Source organism: Callospermophilus lateralis, chromosome 13, assembly GCF_048772815.1.
Source record: "Callospermophilus lateralis isolate mCalLat2 chromosome 13, mCalLat2.hap1, whole genome shotgun sequence".
In the NCBI taxonomy this organism is placed as follows: domain Eukaryota; kingdom Metazoa; phylum Chordata; class Mammalia; order Rodentia; family Sciuridae; genus Callospermophilus; species Callospermophilus lateralis.
Genome location: NC_135317.1, coordinates 89,538,454 through 89,563,696, shown reverse-complemented (window position 1 = coordinate 89,563,696; position 25,243 = coordinate 89,538,454). Strand labels below are relative to the sequence as shown.

The 25,243-nt window shown below is 31.2% G+C and overlaps 1 protein-coding gene across 2 annotated transcripts in view; it reads right to left on the bottom strand.

The window, feature by feature from the left end:
• Brinp3 (BMP/retinoic acid inducible neural specific 3) overlaps positions 1–25,243 on the bottom strand; it is a 348,321-nt gene that overhangs the window by 151,864 nt on the left and 171,214 nt on the right. For both annotated transcript variants that reach the window (XM_076832173.1, XM_076832175.1), the window contains one exon: positions 19,254–19,444. In XM_076832173.1, the coding sequence (XP_076688288.1) occupies positions 19,254–19,444 (191 nt within the window). The remainder of the gene's footprint in view (positions 1–19,253; positions 19,445–25,243) is intronic.

Sequence of the window (25,243 nt, the reverse complement as noted above, 5' to 3'; positions counted from 1 at the left end):
GTTGAGAAGTAGTTGCACCAATATCACAACAGTGTGGAAGAGGTAGAGTACAAAATTAATTTCTGTTTCACTTAAGATGATATTTAACAGTATCCTTTAAAACATCATAAAAACAGACATTTCATAACTATGCAAATATATTGCAATTCCAAATAACAGTTTCCCAGAGCTATTATCAAATGTAAGCAAACCAATTCAGCCTTTCTTATATTCAGACAGTGGTGATTAAAGAAATGATAATTTTGAAAGAATTAAATTCCTACTAATTTAATCAATGAGAGAAAATGCATCACTTTATAGAACAGTTAGCTGATATACTGTAAAGAGATTTAATAAATAGTTACTTTGTACATAGATTTTCCTTCTAAACATCTGTCTTACTGAACTGATATTTCACAAATTCAACAAAATACATGCAACAAATATTTGTTGAGTATTACTAGTCATCATGCTACATGTTCTACACTTGGTGCTAACAGGCATTTCAAAGACAAGGATGAATCTCCCAAAGAGGTTTTCATCAATTCCAGTGATGGATTTCCTAGTTTAGCTGGGCTGTAATTTGATGCTTTGGAGAACATAAAATAGAATATACAGAAGAAATATAAAAGAAAATAGCAATTTTGCATTCTTAATAAAAGTAAGCTCTCTCCAAAAAGGGTTGTTGATTTTTTCTCTTCTTTGTTAGAGGAGTTGTTTACTCAGCAGAAGAAATATGAGAATGTAGAAAGATAAAGGTCTCTTGGAGATTCCTAGGAAATTTTTCAAAGCTATTTGATCATCCATGCAATTATTGTAATCCCTTAACTCAGTTTAGTATTCTGAGACTCTGGTGTTTCTGCTTCTCTGATTACTAGCATACCAATTCTTCTCATGATGAGTTAGAGCCATTTAATTTTATAGCATTTATTGAACTATCTAGTACCAAGCTCTGGGTAGAGACATCAGAAGATAATTAAGCTATCTCTTGGAATAAAATAACTGATCTACAACAATATTTTGTATAGAAACCACTAAGACATTTCATCACTTTTACATGCTAAATATTGCTCTAAGAGTTTTTTAAAATATTAATTCTTTTGTTCCCTCAACAAAGCCATTTTCCCCTTATTCTAGAGAAGACGATGAAGAAAAGGAGACATGAATGTTGCACTTGGCTACTGATTGGCACGGCTGTGATTTGTACTCAGATATCCTGGCTCTAGAATCCATGTTGTTAAGTATTTGAAGGAGTGATTGAATGGTTCAGATGAGGAATGTGCACATTTTTAAATGAATAAAGGTGTTGAATACAGAGACTTTCCAGAGATGAGTAAAATGAATTCTGTTTAAGACAGTTCAAGTGGGAATACCAATAAGAAAGGACAAAATAAGCAGTGAAATTGGTACAGAAATACTAGGGATTCATTAATGGAAATCTTGGAAGGTCATAAGAAAAAGAAGCTGACAAACCAACAAAAGAATTCCTGACCAAGCATTGTGCATATTTTCTGATTTCCAACTAGGTCTGATATCGAAGTATTCTAGTCTAGAATTGGGGGTTGCTAAAACCTCAAAAGCTTTCAAAGATGGATAAGAAAAATCCTTCAATACATTATAATCCTCACTTCATGCCCTGACCTTTGACTTCATCATTATTTTAATCTTGGTATATATCATTTCCACTTATATAGCTATAACAGGACAGAGAACTTTATTACAATAAACTTTTATGATAATTTAGTAAAGGATCTTACCTATGTTTTCTTACTGTAATATGATGAATGAAATTGAAATTTCAGTTAACGAACAGTATAATCTGGCATTTGTATTTTGCTACCTAGTGAGAAGCATTCTATATATTCACAATGGGAATATTTTATTTTCCTTCAGTAGATTTTTCTATTTTTAACTTTCTTTTTCTTCCCAAAGTTTGCTTCATGAATGTTACCTCAAGATTTTCAAAATTTTCCCATTGATAATAGAGCATTTTTCCTAGCATTTGAGTAAATGTTTTCATAACTGCAAAGTTTTTAAGATTACAGGAAATATTTGCAACACTAAGGATAATGATTTTCCTAGACCAATCATTAGCAATGATTCTTTTTGATCTCCTTGTCTGCCTCTGAGCAGAATGCCTCCTTATATAGAATACAAACACCATAATTATGAGGATGATAAATGCTATCAAAGTTCTTTCCTCTGTGGCTGACCTATATACCTGGCAGATTTGTTTTGTACTTAGCTTCTAGAAAATCTCTTTTACAGGACACTGTGTGAAAATTAATGGTTTTGGAAAGCAGCATCCTGCATTAGGAGACCATTTATTGAATTTGAAAATCTATTTCTTTCCACAATATACATTTTAAATGCTGTCATTCCTACACCAATGGAAGTTTGGAAGGTATCGAGTGTTAAGATGTAGTCATGAGCAAGTGGAGCAAAATCTGTTTTTCACATTAGGTTTCTTTCCCTCTCTGCCAGGCACTCAGGTCCTGAAGTGGGGCTGTATCTCAAAGTGAAACTTTTTTACCTTCCCAGATGCACAGCCCTGTGTTAAAGATTTTTGCATGGTGGAAGAAACATGAAATAATGCAGATAACCTCTAATCTTTTCCAAAAGGAACTGACTTCATTATTGAAAGAAACAAGTTTAAACTAAAGGTGATCTCATCACAGGTTGTAATACATGCAATCGGGAAGAATTTTATGGACTTTATGAAGATACAAATTAAACTGTGGTTTAGTTCATTTTCAAGAGAGAACCAGTAAATAAAACAAAAAGCTAGAATTCCCCTAGAATTAGCACAAATATTTCATATCAACTACACAAAGTATCTCTTCAAAGGAGACACAGACTGATTGAAAGCAATAGAGCACACAATCAATAATAACTACAGTTCATTAGATGAGTGTTTCAGGAAAAAAAAGAGGAGTAAAACATCTGATGAGCCCACTGTGATTCCAAGATAACTGTATGCAAGTGTATGCTAAGTTTCATATCTATGAGGATTAGACCACAGGCTTACTACTCTGGGGGGCGGGGGGTGGAGGAGGAGACACCACTAAAAATGTCCAGCAGACACTAAGAAATAAATAAGCAAATAGCAGTAGTAATCACTAGGAAGTGGGTGAGGCAGTGGTAAATAGCGCCTAGACTAGCTACATATATTATCCAAAATTTTCAATTTCCTACCAAAAATGAGAAATGATAAGAAACAGAAAACTATGACTCATGTACTAGAAAAGAAGGGGCAATATAAATCACTTGACTGAGACAAGTAGGTATGAGTTTTTACCAAAAAGACATCAAATTAGCCATTATAAAAATCTTCACAGAAATAAAGGAAAGCAAGTTTAAAGAAGTAAAGGAAGAAATAATAATAATTTCTTACCAAATATAAATAAATATGTAGAAATTATAAACTAAATGGAAATTCTGTAGTTGAAAAATATAACTAGAAACTTTTAAAATCTCAGCAGTAGACATTAACTTTTGAAACTAAATATTGGTGAATAGATATCATACAAGCCAAGAAACAAAGAGTAAAACTAATAAATAAAATGAAGAGACTTAGAGAAACACGAGATGACATCCAGCATACTGACATATATGGACTAGGAATAACAGAAAGTGAGGAGAGGAGAGAAAGAAGAAAAAAAACCTGAAGGTATAATGACAAAAAAAATCTCAAATTTGTTTAAAAACAGTAACCTATACATTGAGAAAGCTCAACAAATGATATGAAAATGAACACAAAGAAATCTAGAAAGAGATATGATATAGTAAAAATGCAAAGGTAAAAGACAAGAAGAAATCAATAGTTGTAAATTCCTCTGTTGATAAGATAATGGAAAAACAAAGAGAAACTAATCCTATGGTAAGCATAAGGTTGCTTCAACATCTGAAAATCAATTAATGTAGGAGCACATCATATAAACTGAATAAAAATTAAAGTGACCTGCTCATATCAATAGAGAAAAGGCATTGAACAACCCAGTAGTAGCACCCTTTCTTGATAAACAGACTCACCAAACTATAAATTGAAGAAAAACTTCATTTATATATTAAAAAGCACCTTACCCACAAATAATATCAAATTATCAAACATAATAGAAACAGAATGGACGATTTATTTCTAAGATCAGGAGCAAAGCAATGATTTTCATTCTTCCCAAGTCTATTCATTATTCTTTTCGAGATTCTAGCCAAGGCAATTAGACAAGAAAAATAAGTAAAAGGCATACTGATTGGAGAGGAAAAAGTAAAATTATCTATCTGCAGAAAACATGAGCTTATAAAGAAAAATTTCCAAAGAATCACTAAAAATAAATTGAACTAAAACAAATTCCCAAGTTTCAGGACACAAAATTAGTACAAAAACTCCATTTATATTTTTTCATAATTGCTATGAACAATCTAAAAATACAACTATAAAAAATTCCCATTTATAAAGCATCAAAAAGAATAAAATTCTTAGGAAGTAATTTTAAAAAGTTCAAAAATTTTATATTAAAAATATTAAATTTTTTAAAAAATTAAAGAAACTCTAAAGATTTCTTTAAAGATTGAAAGGTTTAACATGTTACAGTGGCAATAATCCCCATATTAATTCATGATTGAAATCCTTATCATAATCTCAGATTATACCTTAGTGGAAATTGACAAGCTTACTTCATAGGAATTGTAAGGTGTTCCAAAAAACTAAATCAATCCTGATAAAGAAGGACTCATACTTCCTCACTTTAGAATTTAACCACAAAATAAAGGCTATTAAGAAACTAGTATTAAAATAAGAACATACTTATAGGTCAATGGAATAAAATTTAAAGTCCAGAATTAAACTTATAAATCTATAATCACCTAATTTTGACAAGGATGTCATATCATTCAATAGAAACAAGTCTTTTCAAATAATTACACTAGGAAGACTGATCAGTCAAATCCCAAAGAACAAAGTTGGACCCTTTTCTACCACAACATATACAAATTAACTCAAAGTGAATCAAAGATCTAAATGTGAAAATTATAACTATACAACTGTTTGAAGAAAATATTAGGGTAGATTTTCAAGATCTTGTAAACCCAATAATTAAAAAAAATAAATGTCCTTTAAAGAACATAATCAAGACATTGAATGGCAACTCACAGAATGTGAGAAAAATGTTTGCAAATTTATATATCTGGTAAGGTAATCAAATCTAGAATATATAGAGGTCTCAACCATAAAAATTAAGAAATTAGCAGATCTTAAAAGGCATTTTCTAAGGAAGATACACAAATGACCAGTAAACACATGAAAAGATGCCCAACATCATTACTTTTGCAGAAAATGCAAATCAATGTCACTTTACAGCCATCCATATGACCAGAAGGAAGCAAGTCAGGTACTAATAGTCATAGAAAAGGCAATGGTGACATTGTAATCTTCAGATATTGGGGTGGAAATGCAAAATAGGCAGGTACTTTGGAAGCAATCCCTCAGTTCCTCAAAATATTAAAAACAGATCAATCACCTGACTCATAATTTCAACTCTCTAGTATATAACTTGGGAGAAACATTTGTCCACACAAAAAAACTTTCACAAATGTTTATTGTTACATAACGCATATTGCCAAATAATAGAAATAACTTAAGTGTCTATTAATAGATGAATGGAAAATCCATGTGAGTATACCCATACAATGGAATTTTCTTCATTCATAAAATGGAAAACAAAGAGTACCTGATTTATATACAAATTGGAAGAACCTAAGAAATATTATGCCAAGTGAAAGAGGGCAGTCATGATAGTCCTGTATGATATGATTCTTATGATATCATTCTTATGAACATTTAGAGTAAGAAAATCTATTGAGACAGAAGATAGATTAACAGTACTTAGGGCTAGGCATCTGTGGGTGGTAGATAAGAGGATCAAGATCAACTTTCTTGGTTTCTTTGTAAAGTGATGAAAATGTTCTAAAGGTTACTGTGTTATGGTTGTAAAAACATACTAAAGACCACTGAAATGGACATTTTAAATAAGTGAATTGTAAGACAACTTATCTAAATAAAGCTGATATTTTCAAAATGATCATTAAATGACAATTTACATAAGATCATGCCATAAGTATTATAATGTTCTTGTATCATTTTACTGTAATAGACTAAATTAAAAAGAAGCTCAAGGAATATAGAGCTTCTGTTTTCTCAATGTGACCCTATTTGTAAGGTCATTTACATTCTCTTTTAAAACAAAAATGTTTGAAACATTGTCAGTGCTTTTTGAGTAACCAACAAAATATTTGATCCACGCTTATGAAAATTTATATTTTTGTTTATATTTTGTTTTTAATATGTATTTAAAACATTTAGGATATGCATTTTTACACTTTTTTTTTTCTTTCTTAGTACTAGATTGAACCCAGGACTACTTTAACACTGAGCTACATCTTCAGCCCTTTTCATTTTTTATTTTGAAACAGGGCCTTGCAAAGTTGCCACAGTTGGCTTGAAACTCACAGTCCCACCTGCATTAGCTTCCTGAATGAGATTAAAGATTGTGCCCAACTACACATGGGTTTTTACATCAATATTTTTGGGCAGTTTGAATTCCGTAGATCAAATCAGCTTGATTGGGGTGGGGAATCTCTTATCGAGGAATTTGGTGAAGTATCAGTTAAAATTCAGAGCTTTCTTAATACATATAATAATGCCAAAATATACAGTCACATGGAAAAATACCCATGCATTACAAATGTGTATACACACAGACAGCTGGGCACATGGTGCAGAATGAGGATATAACAAAGAGCATGAAGGGAAGTCAAATAATCTAGATTCTCTGGGAGGTCTGTAGGCCAGCTTTTATTTTCTGTTTTTGTCTTCCAGAGTGATCAATGTAAGCATAATGTGAGACAGGCATATGGGCTTAGTAAAACAGTCAGACCCTTTACTAGTTTTATTACTTGACATTTGCTCCTTTGATATTACTTTAGAAACCATAAGTTTAATTTATATGTGGGGAGAAATAGAGTTCAAGAGTTTATTGACTTAAAGGATTTCCTGTGAGAGTCTTTTTTCCAGATCACTGTTTCTAATAAACCACCCAGAGTTCTAGTAGAAATATAAGACCTCTGACACAAGGCTACTGAGTCCTGCCTCTCTTTTCTAAATGAAGGTTAAATGCCAAAAAAAAAAAAAAAAAAAAAAAAAAAAAAAAAAAAAATCTACATGAATTTAGTGACCTAATCCAGATTCTTAGACTGAAACAAAATAAAGTGAAACAAATAGCTTTATTTTCCTGTTTAAAAAGTAGGTGATCCTGATCATCATTGAGTCTTCTGCTCAACATCTAATTGCTTTTTATGGAGAAAATGATGTACTAACAAGTCAAACAAACAGTAACACTATCCGAATAAGAACATTTTCATAATAGATAGTTAACTTCAAAAGCTTGAGGCACTGACTACACTCAATCTAAGAAAGCTGCCCTGAGTGTCATTAGAGAGGAAACTATCTTTTCTTTTGCCTAACGTTTCTTTGAGAGTAATTTTATGGGCATTGTCCTGCTGATGCTCTCTTAGCCCAACTTCCTCCAAGTCCAATGCATTCCATCAAAAACAAAAGGACACCTGATAAAGAACCTTGAAGGAAGGGATTATGAATGTTCACTTCTGCCCCTTCTGTGATGAAACTTGACTGGATCCATTAGAGAATGTGTAATTTTGTCTATTTTTGTTCAGGTTACACTAATAGAAGCATATTTTGCCTAAGGGAGGGTGCTAGTTATTTAAGTTTTATATGGAGAAAACGGTTTTGAAGCCTGTTGAGATTGAATCAGGCCTTGAAATAGAACTTCTGAAATGTTTCTAAAGTCTCTTGCAGGGTGGGGTAATGCACAATTCTGGAGTCCTTGCATGACAATAGAGAATGGTGATAGAAATACAGAGGAGCATAAATAAAATTCTTGAATTCTTACTACCTCCAGGAAGTATCCATGACCTCATATGGGAAAAGAAGCTAATATACTGTCTTGAAAAAGCACATAACTATTATGGTATAGAGCAGGGTATTAGCAATGAAATATCAGAGGCTAAAAACAAGGACTTTCAATTCTGAATGGGATGTAAAAAGAAAATAAAATTTAAAAATCACAACAGGCTATTACTTTCATCCTAACAAAGAAAATAAGTCAGATAAATTCAAATGCAAAGGTTTTGTTTGTTGTTTTCTTTTTTTTTCTTCTTTCTTTTTTTTTTTTTTTTAGTAAAGGAGAATAAAGGACATTGCAAATAAACTATAATCCAGAAAATGATGGAAGACTTCATGGGAAGGAATGGACAAAGGGCTTTCATTGCAAACAGAGAGGAAGGAGTATGAATCTGCCCATGGTAAGGTAAAGGAGACCTTGAAATAAAATGTAATGGCCATTTTTTAATTGATATGGTATATTAAAATACTAGGCATCCCCAAGGTGAGCATGCCCCTACCCCTACCCACAAAGTGGGCATCCATTACCTTTCGCTGGACTCATGTCAACAAGTATATGAGCAGCTATGTACAAAGCAGAAGACCTGAGAGAAATATTCTCTAAAGCACAGGAGTCTTATCCATGGACAAGTCCTATGGCAATAGAAAGTTTAGGACAGACAAATGAGCTGAAAAACTGTATAAGGTACTTTTGGCCTTCATCAGTACAGGACACAGAATAGTTAAAAAAAAGAACAAAAAGCTGAAAAAGATGACTAAGTATCCTAGGCTTTCACCAAGTACACAGCATTGACCTTTGACATTTCAAATCCTAAGACAGTGTGGCAAGGTGGCAAGGAGTACCATAAAAGCAAAGGAGGTAACTTTTGGTACAAATATTTGTTTTATGTGGTTTGAATGAGACTGTTGTTTAAGTCTATTACATTCTTGCTGATATTTTGTCTTTTGGTTTGGCAATGATTAATAGAAGACTGTTAAAACGTCTGTTATTAATAACATTTCTTTCGATCTTGTTACTTTTTGCTTTCAGCAGTAGAGCTGAGAGTTCATATGTGTTGAAGTTCTCCTATTGAGAGCATAAATATTTAGGACTACTGTAAAGCAAAGCTAATTTCCCACAACCTCAGAGACTGGTTGCCAAACTACAAAACAGAAATGGATTCTCTGTGGTTCAGAGTTGGCAATTGTGTTGTAAAACAGGTGGCCACCTCTTGAATTTCACTGCTGGCCAGATCCTGAGTCTTGTTGAAAGAAAACTATGAGTGCTAATTACAAAACCTTTAAAGCCTTATATTGATAAAGTAAGTCAGACACATTGAAGCCCTGACATTTTCAGAGTAAACATTATTCATTTCAATATTTTCTGATTTTTTTTGGATTTGTTTTGACTTTCTTTTATTTTACACATAACAAGAAAATGTGAAAAGACAAAAAGAATGCAAACTTAATGTATAAGACAAAAGCAATCAATAGAAGCAGATTCAGATAAAAATAAGAGATTAGAATTTATTTGATTGGTTTTGAATTGCACTGGACTGATAAGAAAAGAGAATGAATAATTTAAAAGACAAATCATGAGTAATTAATGAAATTGAAAAAAAACAGGAGAAAAAAGAACACCAATGTGAAACAGTCCAAGATTTTAAAGCACCCTGTAAAATAGCCTAACAGTTCCAGAGAAGAGGAAGAATAATGTAGAGGAGAAAATATAATATTCCAGGATAGTTCAAAAGTGATATAAGTTATTAACCACCAGGTGGAAGAATTTTAGAAAAGATAAATAAAAAGAAGACCACACCAAAGCATGTGAAAGTAAAACTTTTGAAAACCCAAAGCAAAAGAAGCTTCAAAAAGAAACAGAGACAGTGAAGTCTTACTATCAAGGGAAAAAAACAAAACAAAACAATGGCCTTAATCATGATTAACTGTTATCATCAGGAAAATGGTGATCAGAAGATAAAAGTATGATAGAAAGGGGCAGGACAAGAAGGATGGGCTACTACAGATAGATGATAGATGCTGGACATGTATACTATATACTGATAGATGATTTGGTACTTACAAGATACAATAAGAATGTTATAAAAACATGGATACATGCATGTAAAATACAATAATGGAAATACTGAAAATAATGAACTAGATTTAATTGAATATTTGTATGGTTTTCAGTGAAATATTTTGTCACATTTATCACTTATGATTTAATATTAATAGTTTTGATGCTATAAAAAGAGAATCAACTTTAATTTCAATTTCAGATTATATTGTACTTTGCAACCTCAGCAAATTTCTTTTTTTAGCTTTTCTACCTTTTAAAAACTCCATTGGATTTTCAACAGAGCCACTTGTGTCATCTGTGAATAGACAGTTTTACTTATTTTATGAAATCTGAATGATTTGGTTCTTTTCATGCCTGAGTGCACTAGCTAAATCTTAAGAATAATGTTTAATAAAAGCAGGAGTAGTAGATATCCTTGTCTTATTCCTGAGCTTAGAATAAAAACATTCACCTTTCATCAGTAAGTGTGATGGTAGCTGCAAGGTTTTATATAAAAGTCCATTTTCAGGTTGAAAATTTTACTTTATCTCCCTTGTTTTCATTTATTTAAATAAGAAACACATCTCAGTCTTTGTTCAAAGTTTTTATGTCTCTTGAAAATGTTCTACTTGTCATCTCTGTATATATTTAACTCTGTATCATCTATCTATGCTATCTTTAGTTTATTGATGTGTTAATTTATACTATTTGATTTTTAATGTTATTCCAACTGTACTTTTGGAATAAATCCCAAATAATAATGTGTAATTATTTGGATGTACTGTTGAGTTCAAATTGCTTTAATCTTGCTTAGAATCTTTGTATTCATATTAATAGGCAATATTTGTAGTTCTATTTCTTGTAATATCTTTGTCTTATTTTGGTATCGATATAATGCTGGATTAAAATAAACAGGTAGCATTCATCTCCCTTGAACATTTTAGAAGAATTTGTGTAGATTAATATTATTTCTGCCTTAAAATATTTGTTATAAATCAACAGTGAAGCCATCTGGGCAAGAAGTTTTCTCTGCAGGAAATGTATTTAACTAAACATCAATTTGTCTAATAAATATATGGTAATTCAGGTTATTCAGTCTTGAATGAGCTTATGAAATTTGGGTCTTTCAAGGACTGTGTCCACTAGATCTCAAATCAACAGCACAAATTTGTTCATAGTATGTCTCATTAATATTTACATGTTTTTGTCATTCATAGTAATGTCATCTCTCTCATTTCTTATTTTGGTAATTTGTCTCTTCCCTATTTTGTTTCCTGATAATTCTGGCTAGATATTTAACAATTTTATTTATTTTTTTTTAAAAAAAGTCTTTTGTTTCTTTGATGTTTTTCCCTATGGTTTTTGTTATCTAAATTGTCAATTTCCAAGCTATTATCCCAGCTACTCAGGAGTCTGAGGCAGGAGGATGACAAGTTTGAGGCCACCTGGGTAATTCAGTGAGAATTTGTCTCAAAACAAAATTAATAAGAAGAAAAAGGGTAGGTAATATAGCTCAGCAGTAGATTGACCATGGATACCATCAAAAATATCATTGATTCCATTTTGATTTTTTTTGCTTGCTTGTTTTAGATTTTTAATTGGATCATCCTTTCCTTTTCTTACTTTTTCCTAATATAAATATTGTTTGCTACAAATTTCCCATTATATACTGTTTAGGAAACATTAGAAAGATTTTTATTTATGTTGTATTTCATGATTTCATGACATTTCATACTCCTTTTGATTTTCTGTGTGATCTATGGACATTTTAGAAGTGTATTATTTAGTTTTTAAATATTTGATGATGTCTCTGTATACCTTTCTGGTACTTATATTTGTTTTATGTGATTTGAATGAAACTGTTGTTTAATTCTATTATATTCTTGCTGATTTTTTGTCTTTTGGTTTGGCAATAATTAAGAGAATACTGTTAAAACATCTGTTATTAATAACATTTCTTTCAATCTTGTTACTTTTTTGCTCTCCGCAGTAGAGCTGGAAGCTTCATATGTGCTGAAGTTCTCCTATTGATAGCATAAATATTTAGGACTACGATTCCCTGTGGATTGACTAGTTTACCTTTATGAAGCAACTTTACCTGGGTAGTAATCTTTTCTGAAATCTAGTTTCCTTATGTGAAATGGTCATCTGTGTCAGTATAATATATCTACTCCCATCCATTTACTCTTAACTTCTTTTTTATATTTCAAGAGATTCCCTTTTAGGCAAGATTAAGTATGAACTTTCTAATATTTTTAATCCAGTGTAGCAATCTGTGTCTTTTAATGGGACATTTACACTATTTGTATTTCATGTGAATATTGATATGGTAAGATTTGGTTCCATGTACTTGACATTTATTTTACATTTTTCTCATTTGCTCTTCTTTTCCAATTATCTTGTTTTGTCTTGCATTTTTAAAATATAATTCTATCACCACCCTTTTGTCTTATTAATTATAACTTTGGTATTTTACTGGTTGGTTAAGATTGATGGTATTCATTCTCATGAGCCCACTTTCAAATGATATTATACCATCTCATTGATAATATGAGACCCTACCAATGTATTCCTCCAGTTCCTCCTCTAAGTCTTCATGCTACATTTGGAATATTGTTTTCTTCTTTCTACATGTGTTATAAATCTTATTATACATTGATTGGTTTTGTTTAAAGAGTTGATTCTCTTTTAAAGAGTCTGAATTACTCATGATAACAATACAATTATCTATGTAGGTATACTTCCCAGTTTTCTTTATTTCCTTATACAGACCTAGTATCAGTTTTCTTCTTAGGGAAACAAAGAAAGCGTAAACCTCTCCTGCTTTTTTCTTACTTCAGGCTTGCTGTTGAAATTCTATTTATTTATTTATTTTAAATTTACATATGACAATGGAATGCATTACAATTCTTATTACACATATAGAGCACAATTTTTTATATCTCCAGTTGTATACAAAGTATATTCACACCAATTCGTGTCTTCATACATGCACTTTGGATAATAATGATCATCATGTACAATGTCATTTATAACCGCATGCCTCCTCCCTTCCCCTCCTACCCCTCTGCCCTATCTAGAGTTTGTCTATTCCTCCCATGCTCTCTCTCCCTATCCCAGTATGAATCAGCTTCCTTACATCAAAGAAAACATTCAGCATTTGGTTATTTGGGATTGACTAACTTCACTTAGCATTATCTTCTCAAACTCCACCCATTTACCTGCAAATGCCTGGCATTTGGTGTTGAAATTTTTATAGTTTTTGTGCACATTTGAATATATTTTCTTTTATTTTTGAAGCATTTAGACTATACAATGAACTCCAAACAGGAAAATTTGTGATAGCTAATTAAAATTAACTTATTTCCCCTCATATTGGTTTGGCTTTATTTGACTACAATATGCCATGCTGTAACTTGATAAATTTTTCTCATGCTTGGGGTTGTTTGTCCACTTTTTTAGTGTTTTTTGAGAGTTTTTAGTGGTTTTAAAGTCTTCTTTATTTTATCTTTAGCATATGGCTTCTAAGTTGGTCCCATAATGCATTCCTCATAGGATGCACATCCCATATCATTCTCTCCCATTGTCACTGAGATCTTAGGCTTGTTTTAGCAACAGTATGTGAGCAACAGAAAAGTGATTGATGTATGTGATTATGTGTATGTGTTGATAACATATAATATCTTGATAATAGACTCTTTGATGAAATTGAAGAAAGAAACTAACTGGTATAAATTATGGAGACGGCCAGTTGGCAAAAAATTAAAGGTTACTTCCCACCAACAGTCCTCAGGAAATTAAGCCCCTCAGTGTGGAAACCTGCAGGGAAATCAATGCTATTAACAACACAAATATGAAAATGAATCCTTCCCAAGTTGGGACCAAAGTGGAAACAGCTCTGGTGGCACTGATTGGAGGAAGTAGTTAGGCCACGCTTAGCTCTGGACTCTGGACCCAAAATAACATGAATTTTATTTTATAAATACATTTTTATTATGAAAACCTATATATCTTTCAATTGTGAGATAGAAGAGTGAATCCTATGTGTTAGCTTATCCTTGCATAGAAGGAGATATGTCTATTCAGAGAGGTTTTTGCTTTAGTGTCAATTATTTGCCTTAATTTTATATTTTAAGAAACTTCAAATATTCTCTGGAAATGGAAAAAATATAATTATCACCCAATTACAACATAGAAAACATCAGAAATAATGCTTTGATCTTTGATAGTTTGATAACTGAGATATGTGATGGCCTCAATGAGTATATAGTTTCCTTCCAAGGAGACAACAGGTTTAATTAGAACAGAGCTGGAAGAAACTGAGTGCAATAACGCCTGATGCGAAAAACACCAGAAATTATATCATCCAGTTTTTATCTTTTCCCATGATTTCTCTACCTATGATTTATTGCAAAGAGCAAAGAAGCTACCATTTCATAGCTATTATATTTAAACCACTTTGATTAGAAACAAAACACAAATAAAAGATAGATTCTGCTTTTCCTCTCTAGAATTTAGAACTGTGAAAAAAAATCAAAGAAGGGATTAAAGAACAAATACCTAAAAATGCAAAGCAGTATTTTTAAGAATTTAATAATGACACTATATTTACATGCATTAATTGTAGAGAAATAATATCCCTTTCTTTCCAAGACATGGAAACAGGTAAGCATGTGTATATAAAAAAGTTAGAAAAACTTTCAGTCAAATTTATCAAAGGTTTCCAGTTTGTTAAGTCTTATTTATTCTGCAAAATAATTGGATACTTAAATTTATATTAGAGTTAAATTATTTTTTAAAGTCCTAAGGGCATTTTCTATTTAAAAAAAATCAAGAGATAACAGGTATTGACTAGGTTGTTGAGAAAAGCAATGTTATATACAATTAGGGGGATTATAAACTGGTATATCCATCATGGAAGATTATGGAGACTTTTCAACAAATTAAATATAGAACTATCATCTGATTCAGCAATTTTGTTTCTGGGTACATAACCAAAAGAATAAAATCAGAATATTACAGAAATATCTGTGCTCCCATGTTTATTACAGCACTACTCATAATAGCTAAGGTAAGGATACAACATAACTATCTTGTTCGTGGATAAATACATAAAGAAATTGTCATATATACATATACATTGCACATACATGGGTGGATGTGTCTACAATGGAATATTACTCAGCTTTGAAAAAAGAAGAAAACCCTGTCTATGTGACAACATTGATGAATCTAGAGACTTTATTCTTAGTGAAATATGCCAGACAAAAAAGAAATATACTGCATGTTCTCTCTCATATATAATCTTTAAAAAAAGTTGATACAGACAAACAGAATAGAGGGACATTTGGTTTGGGGGAAAGAAAGGTGTGGTTCAAAAAAGTATAAATTTGCAGCTATGAAAGATGAAAAAGTACAGCTATAATAAACACCATGAAGACTCTAGTTAATAATATTGTGAAGTACCAATGAAATTTGCAAAAACAATAGATTTAGGGGCTTTCCCTACTTGTAAAACTATGTGCAATAATGAGATTATGGATATGTTAATTTGCTTAGCTGTAGTACCCATTTCACAACATATATCAAAATGTCACATTGTGTGTGTATATATTATTTGAAAATGTATTTTCTTAAACTAGAGTATTGTCTTACAAAGTTAATTTTAGTATTGTTTCTACTTTTTCCTAGATATTTTTATCAAAATTTTCTAAATAGTGTTATTTAAAAAAATCTGATTTTTTTCTTATGTTAAAAAAAACTGGCAGCACAATGAATGTTATCAGTAATTATTTTAGAAAAATAAAAATTGCTATTTTAAAACTTTTTAAAGAGTTAAAATAATTTAATTTTACTCATTGCAGAATTTTTAAAACATAATGCATTGTGGAAACACTTTTTAAAAATGCTTATGCTATACTTGAAGTCAGGTGACATATTCAATTTTCCCCCATATAAAATATATTTTAATTTTCTCATTATTGTCAATTATATAAAAGTTTATTAGGCTATCTCAAGATAAACTATAAATTAGTAAGATGTATTTAGATAACCTGAATCCATTGAATTGAATCTTCTAGAAATAATATTCAATTCTATAAATTATATTTGACATGCTACTAGACTATAAATAATATTGAGAAATAATATTATAAATATATGTCAATAATTGCCCTAGTGTGACAATTAATTAAGTTACATGGGTATTTGAGCCTCTGTTTTCTAATTTACAGATGTGTTATTGAGCCTGATTCACATCTACTTTCATAATTATGAGCAATAAAGACAACAAAGTGCTCTATTCCATTTCTTAGAAACTTGCTCATAGTTAACACTAATTGCCCAACTCTTTTACATTTTGCAAGAATGCACATGATAAAAGCTTGCATGATTTTGCAGATTAGATTATATTTTTGCTGTTGTCTGGAAACAATTATATTTGACTCTATTTTTTAGCAATACTTGGTCTCTTGAATTCTGTGAATCAAGCGACAAAATCATTCACATTTATTCAAGAAATTAAATGTCCACTACATGGCAGTAAATAATGCAAATTAAATCACCAAATGAAAGAAACTGTGGATCTTGCTACACTTAGATTGATTCTTTAAAATATAAAGGCAATGAATTGAGCCTTTAGGGATTACATAATGGAATTCAGTTCTAGGTTTCAGAGACACTGCTTAGGTACTTTGCATTGTATTATTTATTTGACTGTGAAGAATTTTCTTAGTGGGATGCCCTTGGATTCAGCATAGCCCCTGCTTCCACACCTTCTTGGTCCTTTATATCCTGTTAAATTATATTGAATCACTTGGAATGTTAGAATTTTAAAATAGCAAATCATATATCTGTGTAGAAATGTATTTGCTAATTTATTCCTTAAAGAAAAGGAAACATATTCTCCCTAGAAAAACACACAAACATGAGTGTGCACATAGATTAAGAGGTGTGTAAACCTGCAGTGTGGGAGCACACCAGTCAACTCTGTTCCTCCTTTAACACAGCACACCAGCAAGAGGTCTTCTCTAGGATGCTTCAGGTTAACTCAGATTGCAGCTAAACCTGACCTGGAGGATCATCAGTCAACTGTTCTGTCTGGTGATTACAACTGTCTCAGAAAGGAATTCCCTTCACACCTAAATTAAATCCATAGAGATCTAGTGACCTCTTGTCCATCCCATTACCACTTCCTCACCCTTTTCCACCTGAGCACTTTCATGCCTATATTCATAGCCAAGTTGTTGCCAGCTAGTACACATCTCATTTCCTGTTTTCCTCCATTAAAGACAAATATGAACCTCTGTTAAGAACTTCTCACCACATCATTCCCATTCTGTTCTGTTTCTTCCCCCTGATTTAAAGCCCACCTCACCTCCTTTCTTGCCATTCACAGCACTCAATACACACCTTCAGATACCTCCTCTGAATGCCTAGGATCTCATTTCCACAATTAGTAGAGAAAGGGCATTCTTTGGTGCCTGTCAAGGTAAGGCTGTTGACTCCCATTCCAAGATACTCCTTTGTCTTTTTTCAGAGCTGCTCCTAATAATACACTTCCTATTAAAGTCCCTTCCCTTAGGAGGCTCATTTCTACAAGGTAGAGCATCAACTCTATGAATTCCTACCACCAGTTGTGTCACCAGTGTCTAAGAACAATGCTTTTATGCAATGACATGCCTCCTTAAAATGTGCCTTTGCAAATCATAAGTTTAGACACGAAATGTGCATGGATATTTCTTGCTTTGTATTAGTACAGAAACTCTATTCTATAATTCTACTTGGTGTTGAATAAAGAAATCAATAACCATGTAATAAACTGCACTTACAACAATGCTTTCTTCTATTAGAAAATACAGTTTAAGTTACTTTAATATCATTAAAATTGATTTCTGAGAAAGTCTATTTCTTTTCAGCATCCTCAAGCTAAATATCTCTAACAATATCCTACCTTACAACATTTTTAAATTAACTAAGACACCCAAATTTGTGCTGGTTATATTTTTATCTATACAGCATAAATATTATTTATGTACTTGGTTTCTCAGTACAACAAAGTCCTAGAGTCAGAAGCAGACTAAGTATATTGTGTAATTTACACTCACAGAAATCTTTTCCCCAGCCCTGTCTACTAGTAATATTGAAGACACACATGTCAGAACTTTGAATTATTGTTTGTGTAACCCTTAAGCTAAAGATGTTTTCATAACACTTTTTCCAGTATATCCAGGACAAAAGTTATATCTCAGTGTATCTTTTTGAAGATATTGAAGCAACTTTTCAACCAACTGAGAAAAGTATGCATACATTAATTTTAACTTTAAAAAAAACCCAAAATGTTCTATTTAAGGTCTGCTTTTAGCATTAACTATAAAATGTTAGATTTGAAGAGCTTAGGAATGCTCCTTATATTCTATTTTGCCATTATTATCTTAGTCTATGATCACACTGTGCTGGGTCTTGCTTAGTTAGTTTTAACAATGACTATTGGCTACAAAAAATAACATTTGACCTAACTTCCAGATAAATGTTTTTTATATTTAAAAATTTATTGTTCCAGTTTGAGAGACTACACATTCCCTTCTTTGTTTCTCTCTATCTTCCCTTTCTTCTATCTTCCCTTCTGCCTCTCATCTTTTTTTTGATATTTGTTTGTTTCAAAATTAGATCTATAGTTATTTTCCCCTTTTTCACATTTAGTAAATGTAGCTTTCGTATAGATAAAGTCAAATGAGTTTTGTAAGCACATGGCATTAGTGACTCGTTTTAGATATATTTTACTTTTAGAAATATACAACCAAGTACTTAATTTCTTGACTGTATCTCAAAAACATCAAACCAGGATTTCCTGATGTTATTTTTTGCCATTGACAACTTTGGGCCTAATAAATCCCATCTTTTTAATATTAAAATCCATAAAAATACAAAAAATATTGATATCATTACAATAAATGTGTTTCCAAATATACTTTGTGAATGAGTCTGTGTACCTCAGGGTAAGATTAGAAAATTCAAATATATTTATTTCAATTATTCTTGAGCATGAAAAATCAGGATTCAATAATGAAGGAGGAAATTATGTCAAAGTGCATATGATTTCATCTTAAATATATTACATTACTTGGACCAAAAGGAAAAGCAAAATATATTTTTGTAATGTGATTGTTTAAAACAGCGATTTAAGCAAACATTTAGTAATGCATTTTGGAGATGGGGGGAAAAAGGAATAAGACAAAGCTAGAATGAACTCATTCATACCTTTATGGCAGTGGATGCAATTTGAATGTGGTGAAGTCTCCGAAGAGTGCTGTCCCTGTCAATGAAGTAGGAAGCAGCAAGTTGATGGAGGGTCTCCAGGGTGACAGAAGAGCTGTTGGTGCTGGTATCACTTCCTTCCGATCGCTTGCTCAGCTTCCGCTTGTCCACAAAAATTGTGAGTGACTCCTCTCCTGCATTAATAATAGTTCAAATTATTTCCATTTCCACATAAAACCACTATTTTATTTATCTGCAAATGAATGAGCATGCTTAGAAGGCAAAAACTTTTGTAATTTAAAAAAAAAATTATGAATATTTCCAAATACCTAGAAAAGAGGCAGGGATGTTAAAGGTTTTAAATACACACTAAGTACATAAGTATAAATATAAATTTGCAGAATAATTTCTCTGGATTTTGCTGAAATCCTCAGGTAGTAAAACTTACCTAACTTTCATATGGCTCAACAGCAGATTAAGATTTTACAAAATGAACTCAGGTCGAGTTGTGTGGAACTGTATAAATCCAGAAATATTTTACCACTGAACAACCAATCAAAACAGAAATATGAAGAAACATAAGTTTTCAATTGCACCTTTAAAGTGTACAGAAACTATTTATTCATATATATAGTTATAAAATATATGAAAGAATTCAGAAGTTCCTTCCATATGATGTATTAAAATATAGTACATTAATAAGCTCTATGGAAATCACTAAACTCCATGAAAAATGTAGATACTGGCAATGAATTCTCAATTGTGAAACTTAAAGTATGTTACAACTCAGCTACATTTTTCAGTGTTCAAATGTTAACAAAAAATACCCATGTCACTTAAGTTAGATAAGAAGAACTCATAATCCTTAGACTTTATACTATTGGATATTCATCTTGCATGTAATTGTCAAGCTTGCTTCTCTCTCTTGGGAGCCCATCTGTTCCACTGGCATAATGCCCATATACAAATTGACAAGCTAGTTTATAAAAGGCCAAATAAGATCATCTATTTGAGTAGTTAACATTTCCCCTCTATCTTACAAAAGGTACCACTTGTAAAATGACATAGCTCAGGTGATAAAGCCAGTTCTAAGAGCATCTGTGTCTCTATAAGAGATGAGGTCAATCCACATCAGAGTAAGATGTCAACAAACATTCATGAAAATTACATTCCCAGTTTTGTATGCGGACCCTAACATGCACACTAGAAGTCAAACACACCAAATAGAATAGTCAAAGAAAAATTGTCAAGAATATGAAATAAGTGAGTCTAACTGTGACAGCATTAGTTCATGTGCACAATGAACAGTTTTGGGGTGGGAGCTTCAGAGTGTGAAAGGATGTATATATAAAAAGCTATAGAAACAAAAAGCCCCAACAATCATTCATTACCAGTAAAGGACCAAATAGTGTGGAAATTGTATGACCATTGAATATGAGAATAATTCACCCTTATGCCACATTTTGAGATAATTTCAAAACAAATACATACTACAGGGTTGTGTGGATCCAAGAACTCCTAACATAGTTCTATCACTAGTGCAGGAAGTGTGTCTCAGAAAGATTAAAATTAAAATGAAAATCTAAATAAAAAGGAAACAAAGCTCATAATTCTGACCTGAGATCTTATAGAATTCAGGCCAAAAATTATTAAATGAGGAAAAAGAAAAGTTCTAAGTGTGCATTTCCTTGAGACCTGAGAAACTGCTTTAATAACACTTTTCATAGAGCAGAAAATACAGGGACAATAGATGTGCACTGCTAATATTTGAGACTTTAATACACCTATCTTATCTTGAGGTGGCTAAAAAAAAAAACAATAAGCAAACAAAAACTGATAAAAGAACTCTATACAACCTGGTCCTTAAGAACTTATAGGTAAATATTGAACATTATATTAATAGTAGAGGCAAAAATTTACTTTAAAGTAGTTATATTGAAGTAAAAAAAGCTCATTTTCATAAATTGATGTTCAAGAATATGAGTTTCAAGAGTACACAGAACATGTGCAAGATGATGGTAAACTTTATTACAAATAAATTCTTTGTAAATTAGAAAATTTAGTGCAAGTATAGTATCATTCACGAACTACCATAATATAAAACTAAAATTTGATAAAAAATAAGATTTCTATGTAGATAGAATCCATATAATATTTTAATATGGGATAAATGAAAGTGCAATTATAAATTTTCAAGAAAATCATTACACCAGAATATAAAGGATTAAGCTAAGGCAGTGCTCAGAGAAATATCCATAACCTTAACTACACATTACATACATTGTGAAAATAAATTATGAACTACATAACTAAAATTAAAGGAAATATGACAAAAACAAGACTATGTAAAATAAAAATCAACTGCTAAAGAAATAAAGCATGTGTTAATGAGTTTTTTAAAAATAGAAATTATAAATCCCAAAGTAGCATGTTTCAGAAGTAAAACAAGAAAATATGACAACTAGTAAACCTATTTTTTTCAGTGGGAGAGAAAAGAGAATAAAGAGTTGTCATAGTAAACACATAATAAAACAAACCTTTTTAAAAAAAATATGAAAAGAACAATTTTGTAAAACATTTTACAAATAAGGTGTCACCGAACGCCTGTAGACACACAAACACCAACACAAAATGCCAAAAACCCAAATGACTTCACACAGAAATTTTGCCAAAATTTCAAGGGATTGAACTCAGAGGCACTCAAACACTGAGCCACATTCCCATCCCTATTTTGTATTTTATTTAGAAACAGGATCACACTGAGTTGCATAGGGTCTCACTGAGTCTCTGAGGCTTGCTTTGAACTCGAGATTCCCCTGTCTCAGTTTCCCATGCTTTAGGAATTACAGGCATGCACTACCTGGCCCAGTCTCCAACTTCATTTTTATAAACATTGTAAAATTGGCACAAATACATGAAAAGATCACAAACATATACAACAGATTATATTATAATTTATATGAGTATTCCAATTCATAAATAAAGCAAAAGCAAATACTATCCAAGTTTAAATTTGAAATTCTTATGTTATGACCCAGTAGGATCATCCCAGTGAGTACACACATGGTTTAATATTAGGAAACTATTAATATTTATCAATTCAACATAATAATATATTTAAAAATTAAAAAAATCCTGATCACCATGATGCTTAACTGTATTTGATGGATAATTATAACTATTCCTGACTGACTAATTGGGACTTAATAAATTATCTTTAAAATGAGTAAAACATGTGATCCTCAGCTTTAGAGTCAACATCTCACTTAATGGTAGAATCCTGGAAGTACTCCAATAGAAATCAGAACCAGACAAACATATCCCCAATTGGTACTATTGTTTTAAATAAAGTTAAGTATACCAAAATGGAAATACACTTTTATAAATAATATAAACTTATTGCAAATTAGAGCAAAAAAAAGTAAGGAAACAATACTTAGACTTTTGATTCTTTGTAGGCAATATGTTTATACATGTGTAAAACTCAGAGAAATCAATGAACAAAGAACTGTACACTGTAACAGAACTTACTAAGGCAAAAGTCAAAATTAAAATATTACAAATTAAATATACAACTGTTAACAAATTATAAGTACTAATGAATAAAGGCACACTAAAACACAGGAAAATACAAAACATATATTAGCAAAATTGTTAACCAAATCTGAAATTCGCAAAATAGTCCTTAACAGATAGTATGACTTTTTTTAACAGCCATACTCAACATTAAATTATGTCAAATTCTTTTCAGTTAATGTATAATTGTAATCTGATTAAAAAACAACAGGTCATTTTTATTTCCTTGAACTAGTTGGGTGAGTTCTAAATTGTAAATGGAAAATTCCTTAAGTATTTACTGGAAAAATTTCTAAAAGTGAGAGTGAGAAAATTTTATCATATATTAGTAAGTATTAAAAGATCTACGTACATAAAGCAGTGAGTATTAATATATGAATAAATAGACAAATATAATGGAAACAACCCTTAAAATAACAAATACATAAGTAAAATTAGCATAAAATAAGTCTGGGGATTAATTTACTAGGGAAAGGTAAACTTACTAAATGACACTGTGACATCTAAATAGTCATTTGAAAAATAAACTGTATGATTGTATACAAGATAAATACTCAAGATATAAAAGATATAAACCCTTAATGAAAAGAAACCATTCAACTACTAGAAAAAAATATGAAAACATAGATTGAGAAAAACATTCATATTTAAGAATTTAAAACTAACAAAAAATTAATTAAAACAGGTAAAACCAGAATGTTTTCTATCACAAAACACTATAAATAATACAAATTTTACACGTGTAAAGTATATTTAAAACACATAACATCAAAGCGTTAATCTCTGTACAACTTAAGAGCTTCTAAAGACTCAAGGAAAAGAAAAACAATATTCAGAAAGGAAAACAGAAAAAGACTGGGAAAAATGTTCAGGTAAGAAAAGATAAAAATAAACATAAATCAAAATGTGTATAGATTATTTCACTATTCTGGAATTTTCTAACACCCCAAATTTTGACAATCTAAACAAAGATATAGGAAAATGACAAGCAATCAAGCCCTCTGATACATTGCCAGTAGGACAGCAAAATAGTAGAGTTCAGAAGAAGGGAAAATTGGTGATAGTTTGTAACAATTGATTCAGCAATCCCACTTTTCAAAATCTACTTCAAAGAAACTGTAGAGAATACTCAAATAATTTTCTCACTATGGTTTTGTCTTTAGCATTTGGAAACAATACAAACACCTACCAGTAGGAATAAAGCATGTTACAGCCATCTGGAAAAATACTGTGCAGCCAGGAAAAAGAAGCAAGGATACATATCTACACATTGACATGAAGAAAGTCAAATGAATAAAATGTTTCACAAGAGGCCTTTTTAAATAATAAAAGAAAACGGAAAGATACAAATATATGTGCATACTTCTTTTTCTTAAAAAATAACAAACACTGGAAGGATTAACCAAATATTTTTATAAATATTCACCTAAAAGGAGAGGAAGGAGATAGGATGAAGTAATGCCTTTGGATATACCTTGCCATGGTGTTTAAGCACTGAAGTCTTTTAAGAAGATAATCTTAAATGAATGAATGAAAGAAAGAAAGAAAGAAAGAAAGAAAGAAAGAAAGGACGGAGGAAGGAAGGAAGGAAGGAAGGAAGGAAGGAAGGCAGGCAGGCAAGCCAGCCAGCCACACACAAAAATTAATTGTCCCTAATTGTGTATTGAGTTCATAAAATAATTAAATTATGTAAGAGCATAGACTTTTAAATGCAAATCAGTTTAGGGGAAATATTCTAAAGACATACAAAATTATAAAAAATCAACAAACAGTGTCCTTTAGAGTGTGAGTAGGTATAGTAGAAGTGGTAGGTATGGTTTTCCACAGTATATGTTTACAAATGAGTGTATCAGAAATCATTGTAGAAGTCTCTCTATTTTGGGTGTTTGAATATTCATTTAGGGAAAAAAAATGTAGTGGCATGAATGTCCACAACTCTCATTGCACATTGTGCCCAGGTTTAAAACACATTAATTAATAATAAAATTTCTTACTTGGTAAGTTCATGACTAATATTATGGCTAAAATGCAATTCTACATGATTTACTCAGTTCCCAGATGATTCTATGTGGAAAATATAGTTAAAATTTTGAGAAAGCATCCAAGTACAATTTTGCTGCATTCTCATTGTTTTCTACAGATTTCTGTATTTGAAAGAAAGCTTACCAGTCCTTTTTAGAAATTATATGCAATGTCTTCTTCAACTCAGTAATGTATTACGTTCAAAACATTGTCTCAATTGACTAAGTAGATATTAGTTTTGCCTTCTGAAGATGCAAGAAGGCCATTTAAATATGTGAAGAAATTTATTTTTACTAAGTCTCCCTTTGTATGGTAGTGAATTTTCTCATTACTGGAGATGTTCAAACATTAATTGAAAACTATATGTCGTTGAGCAGAAGAGATAATTAAACCAC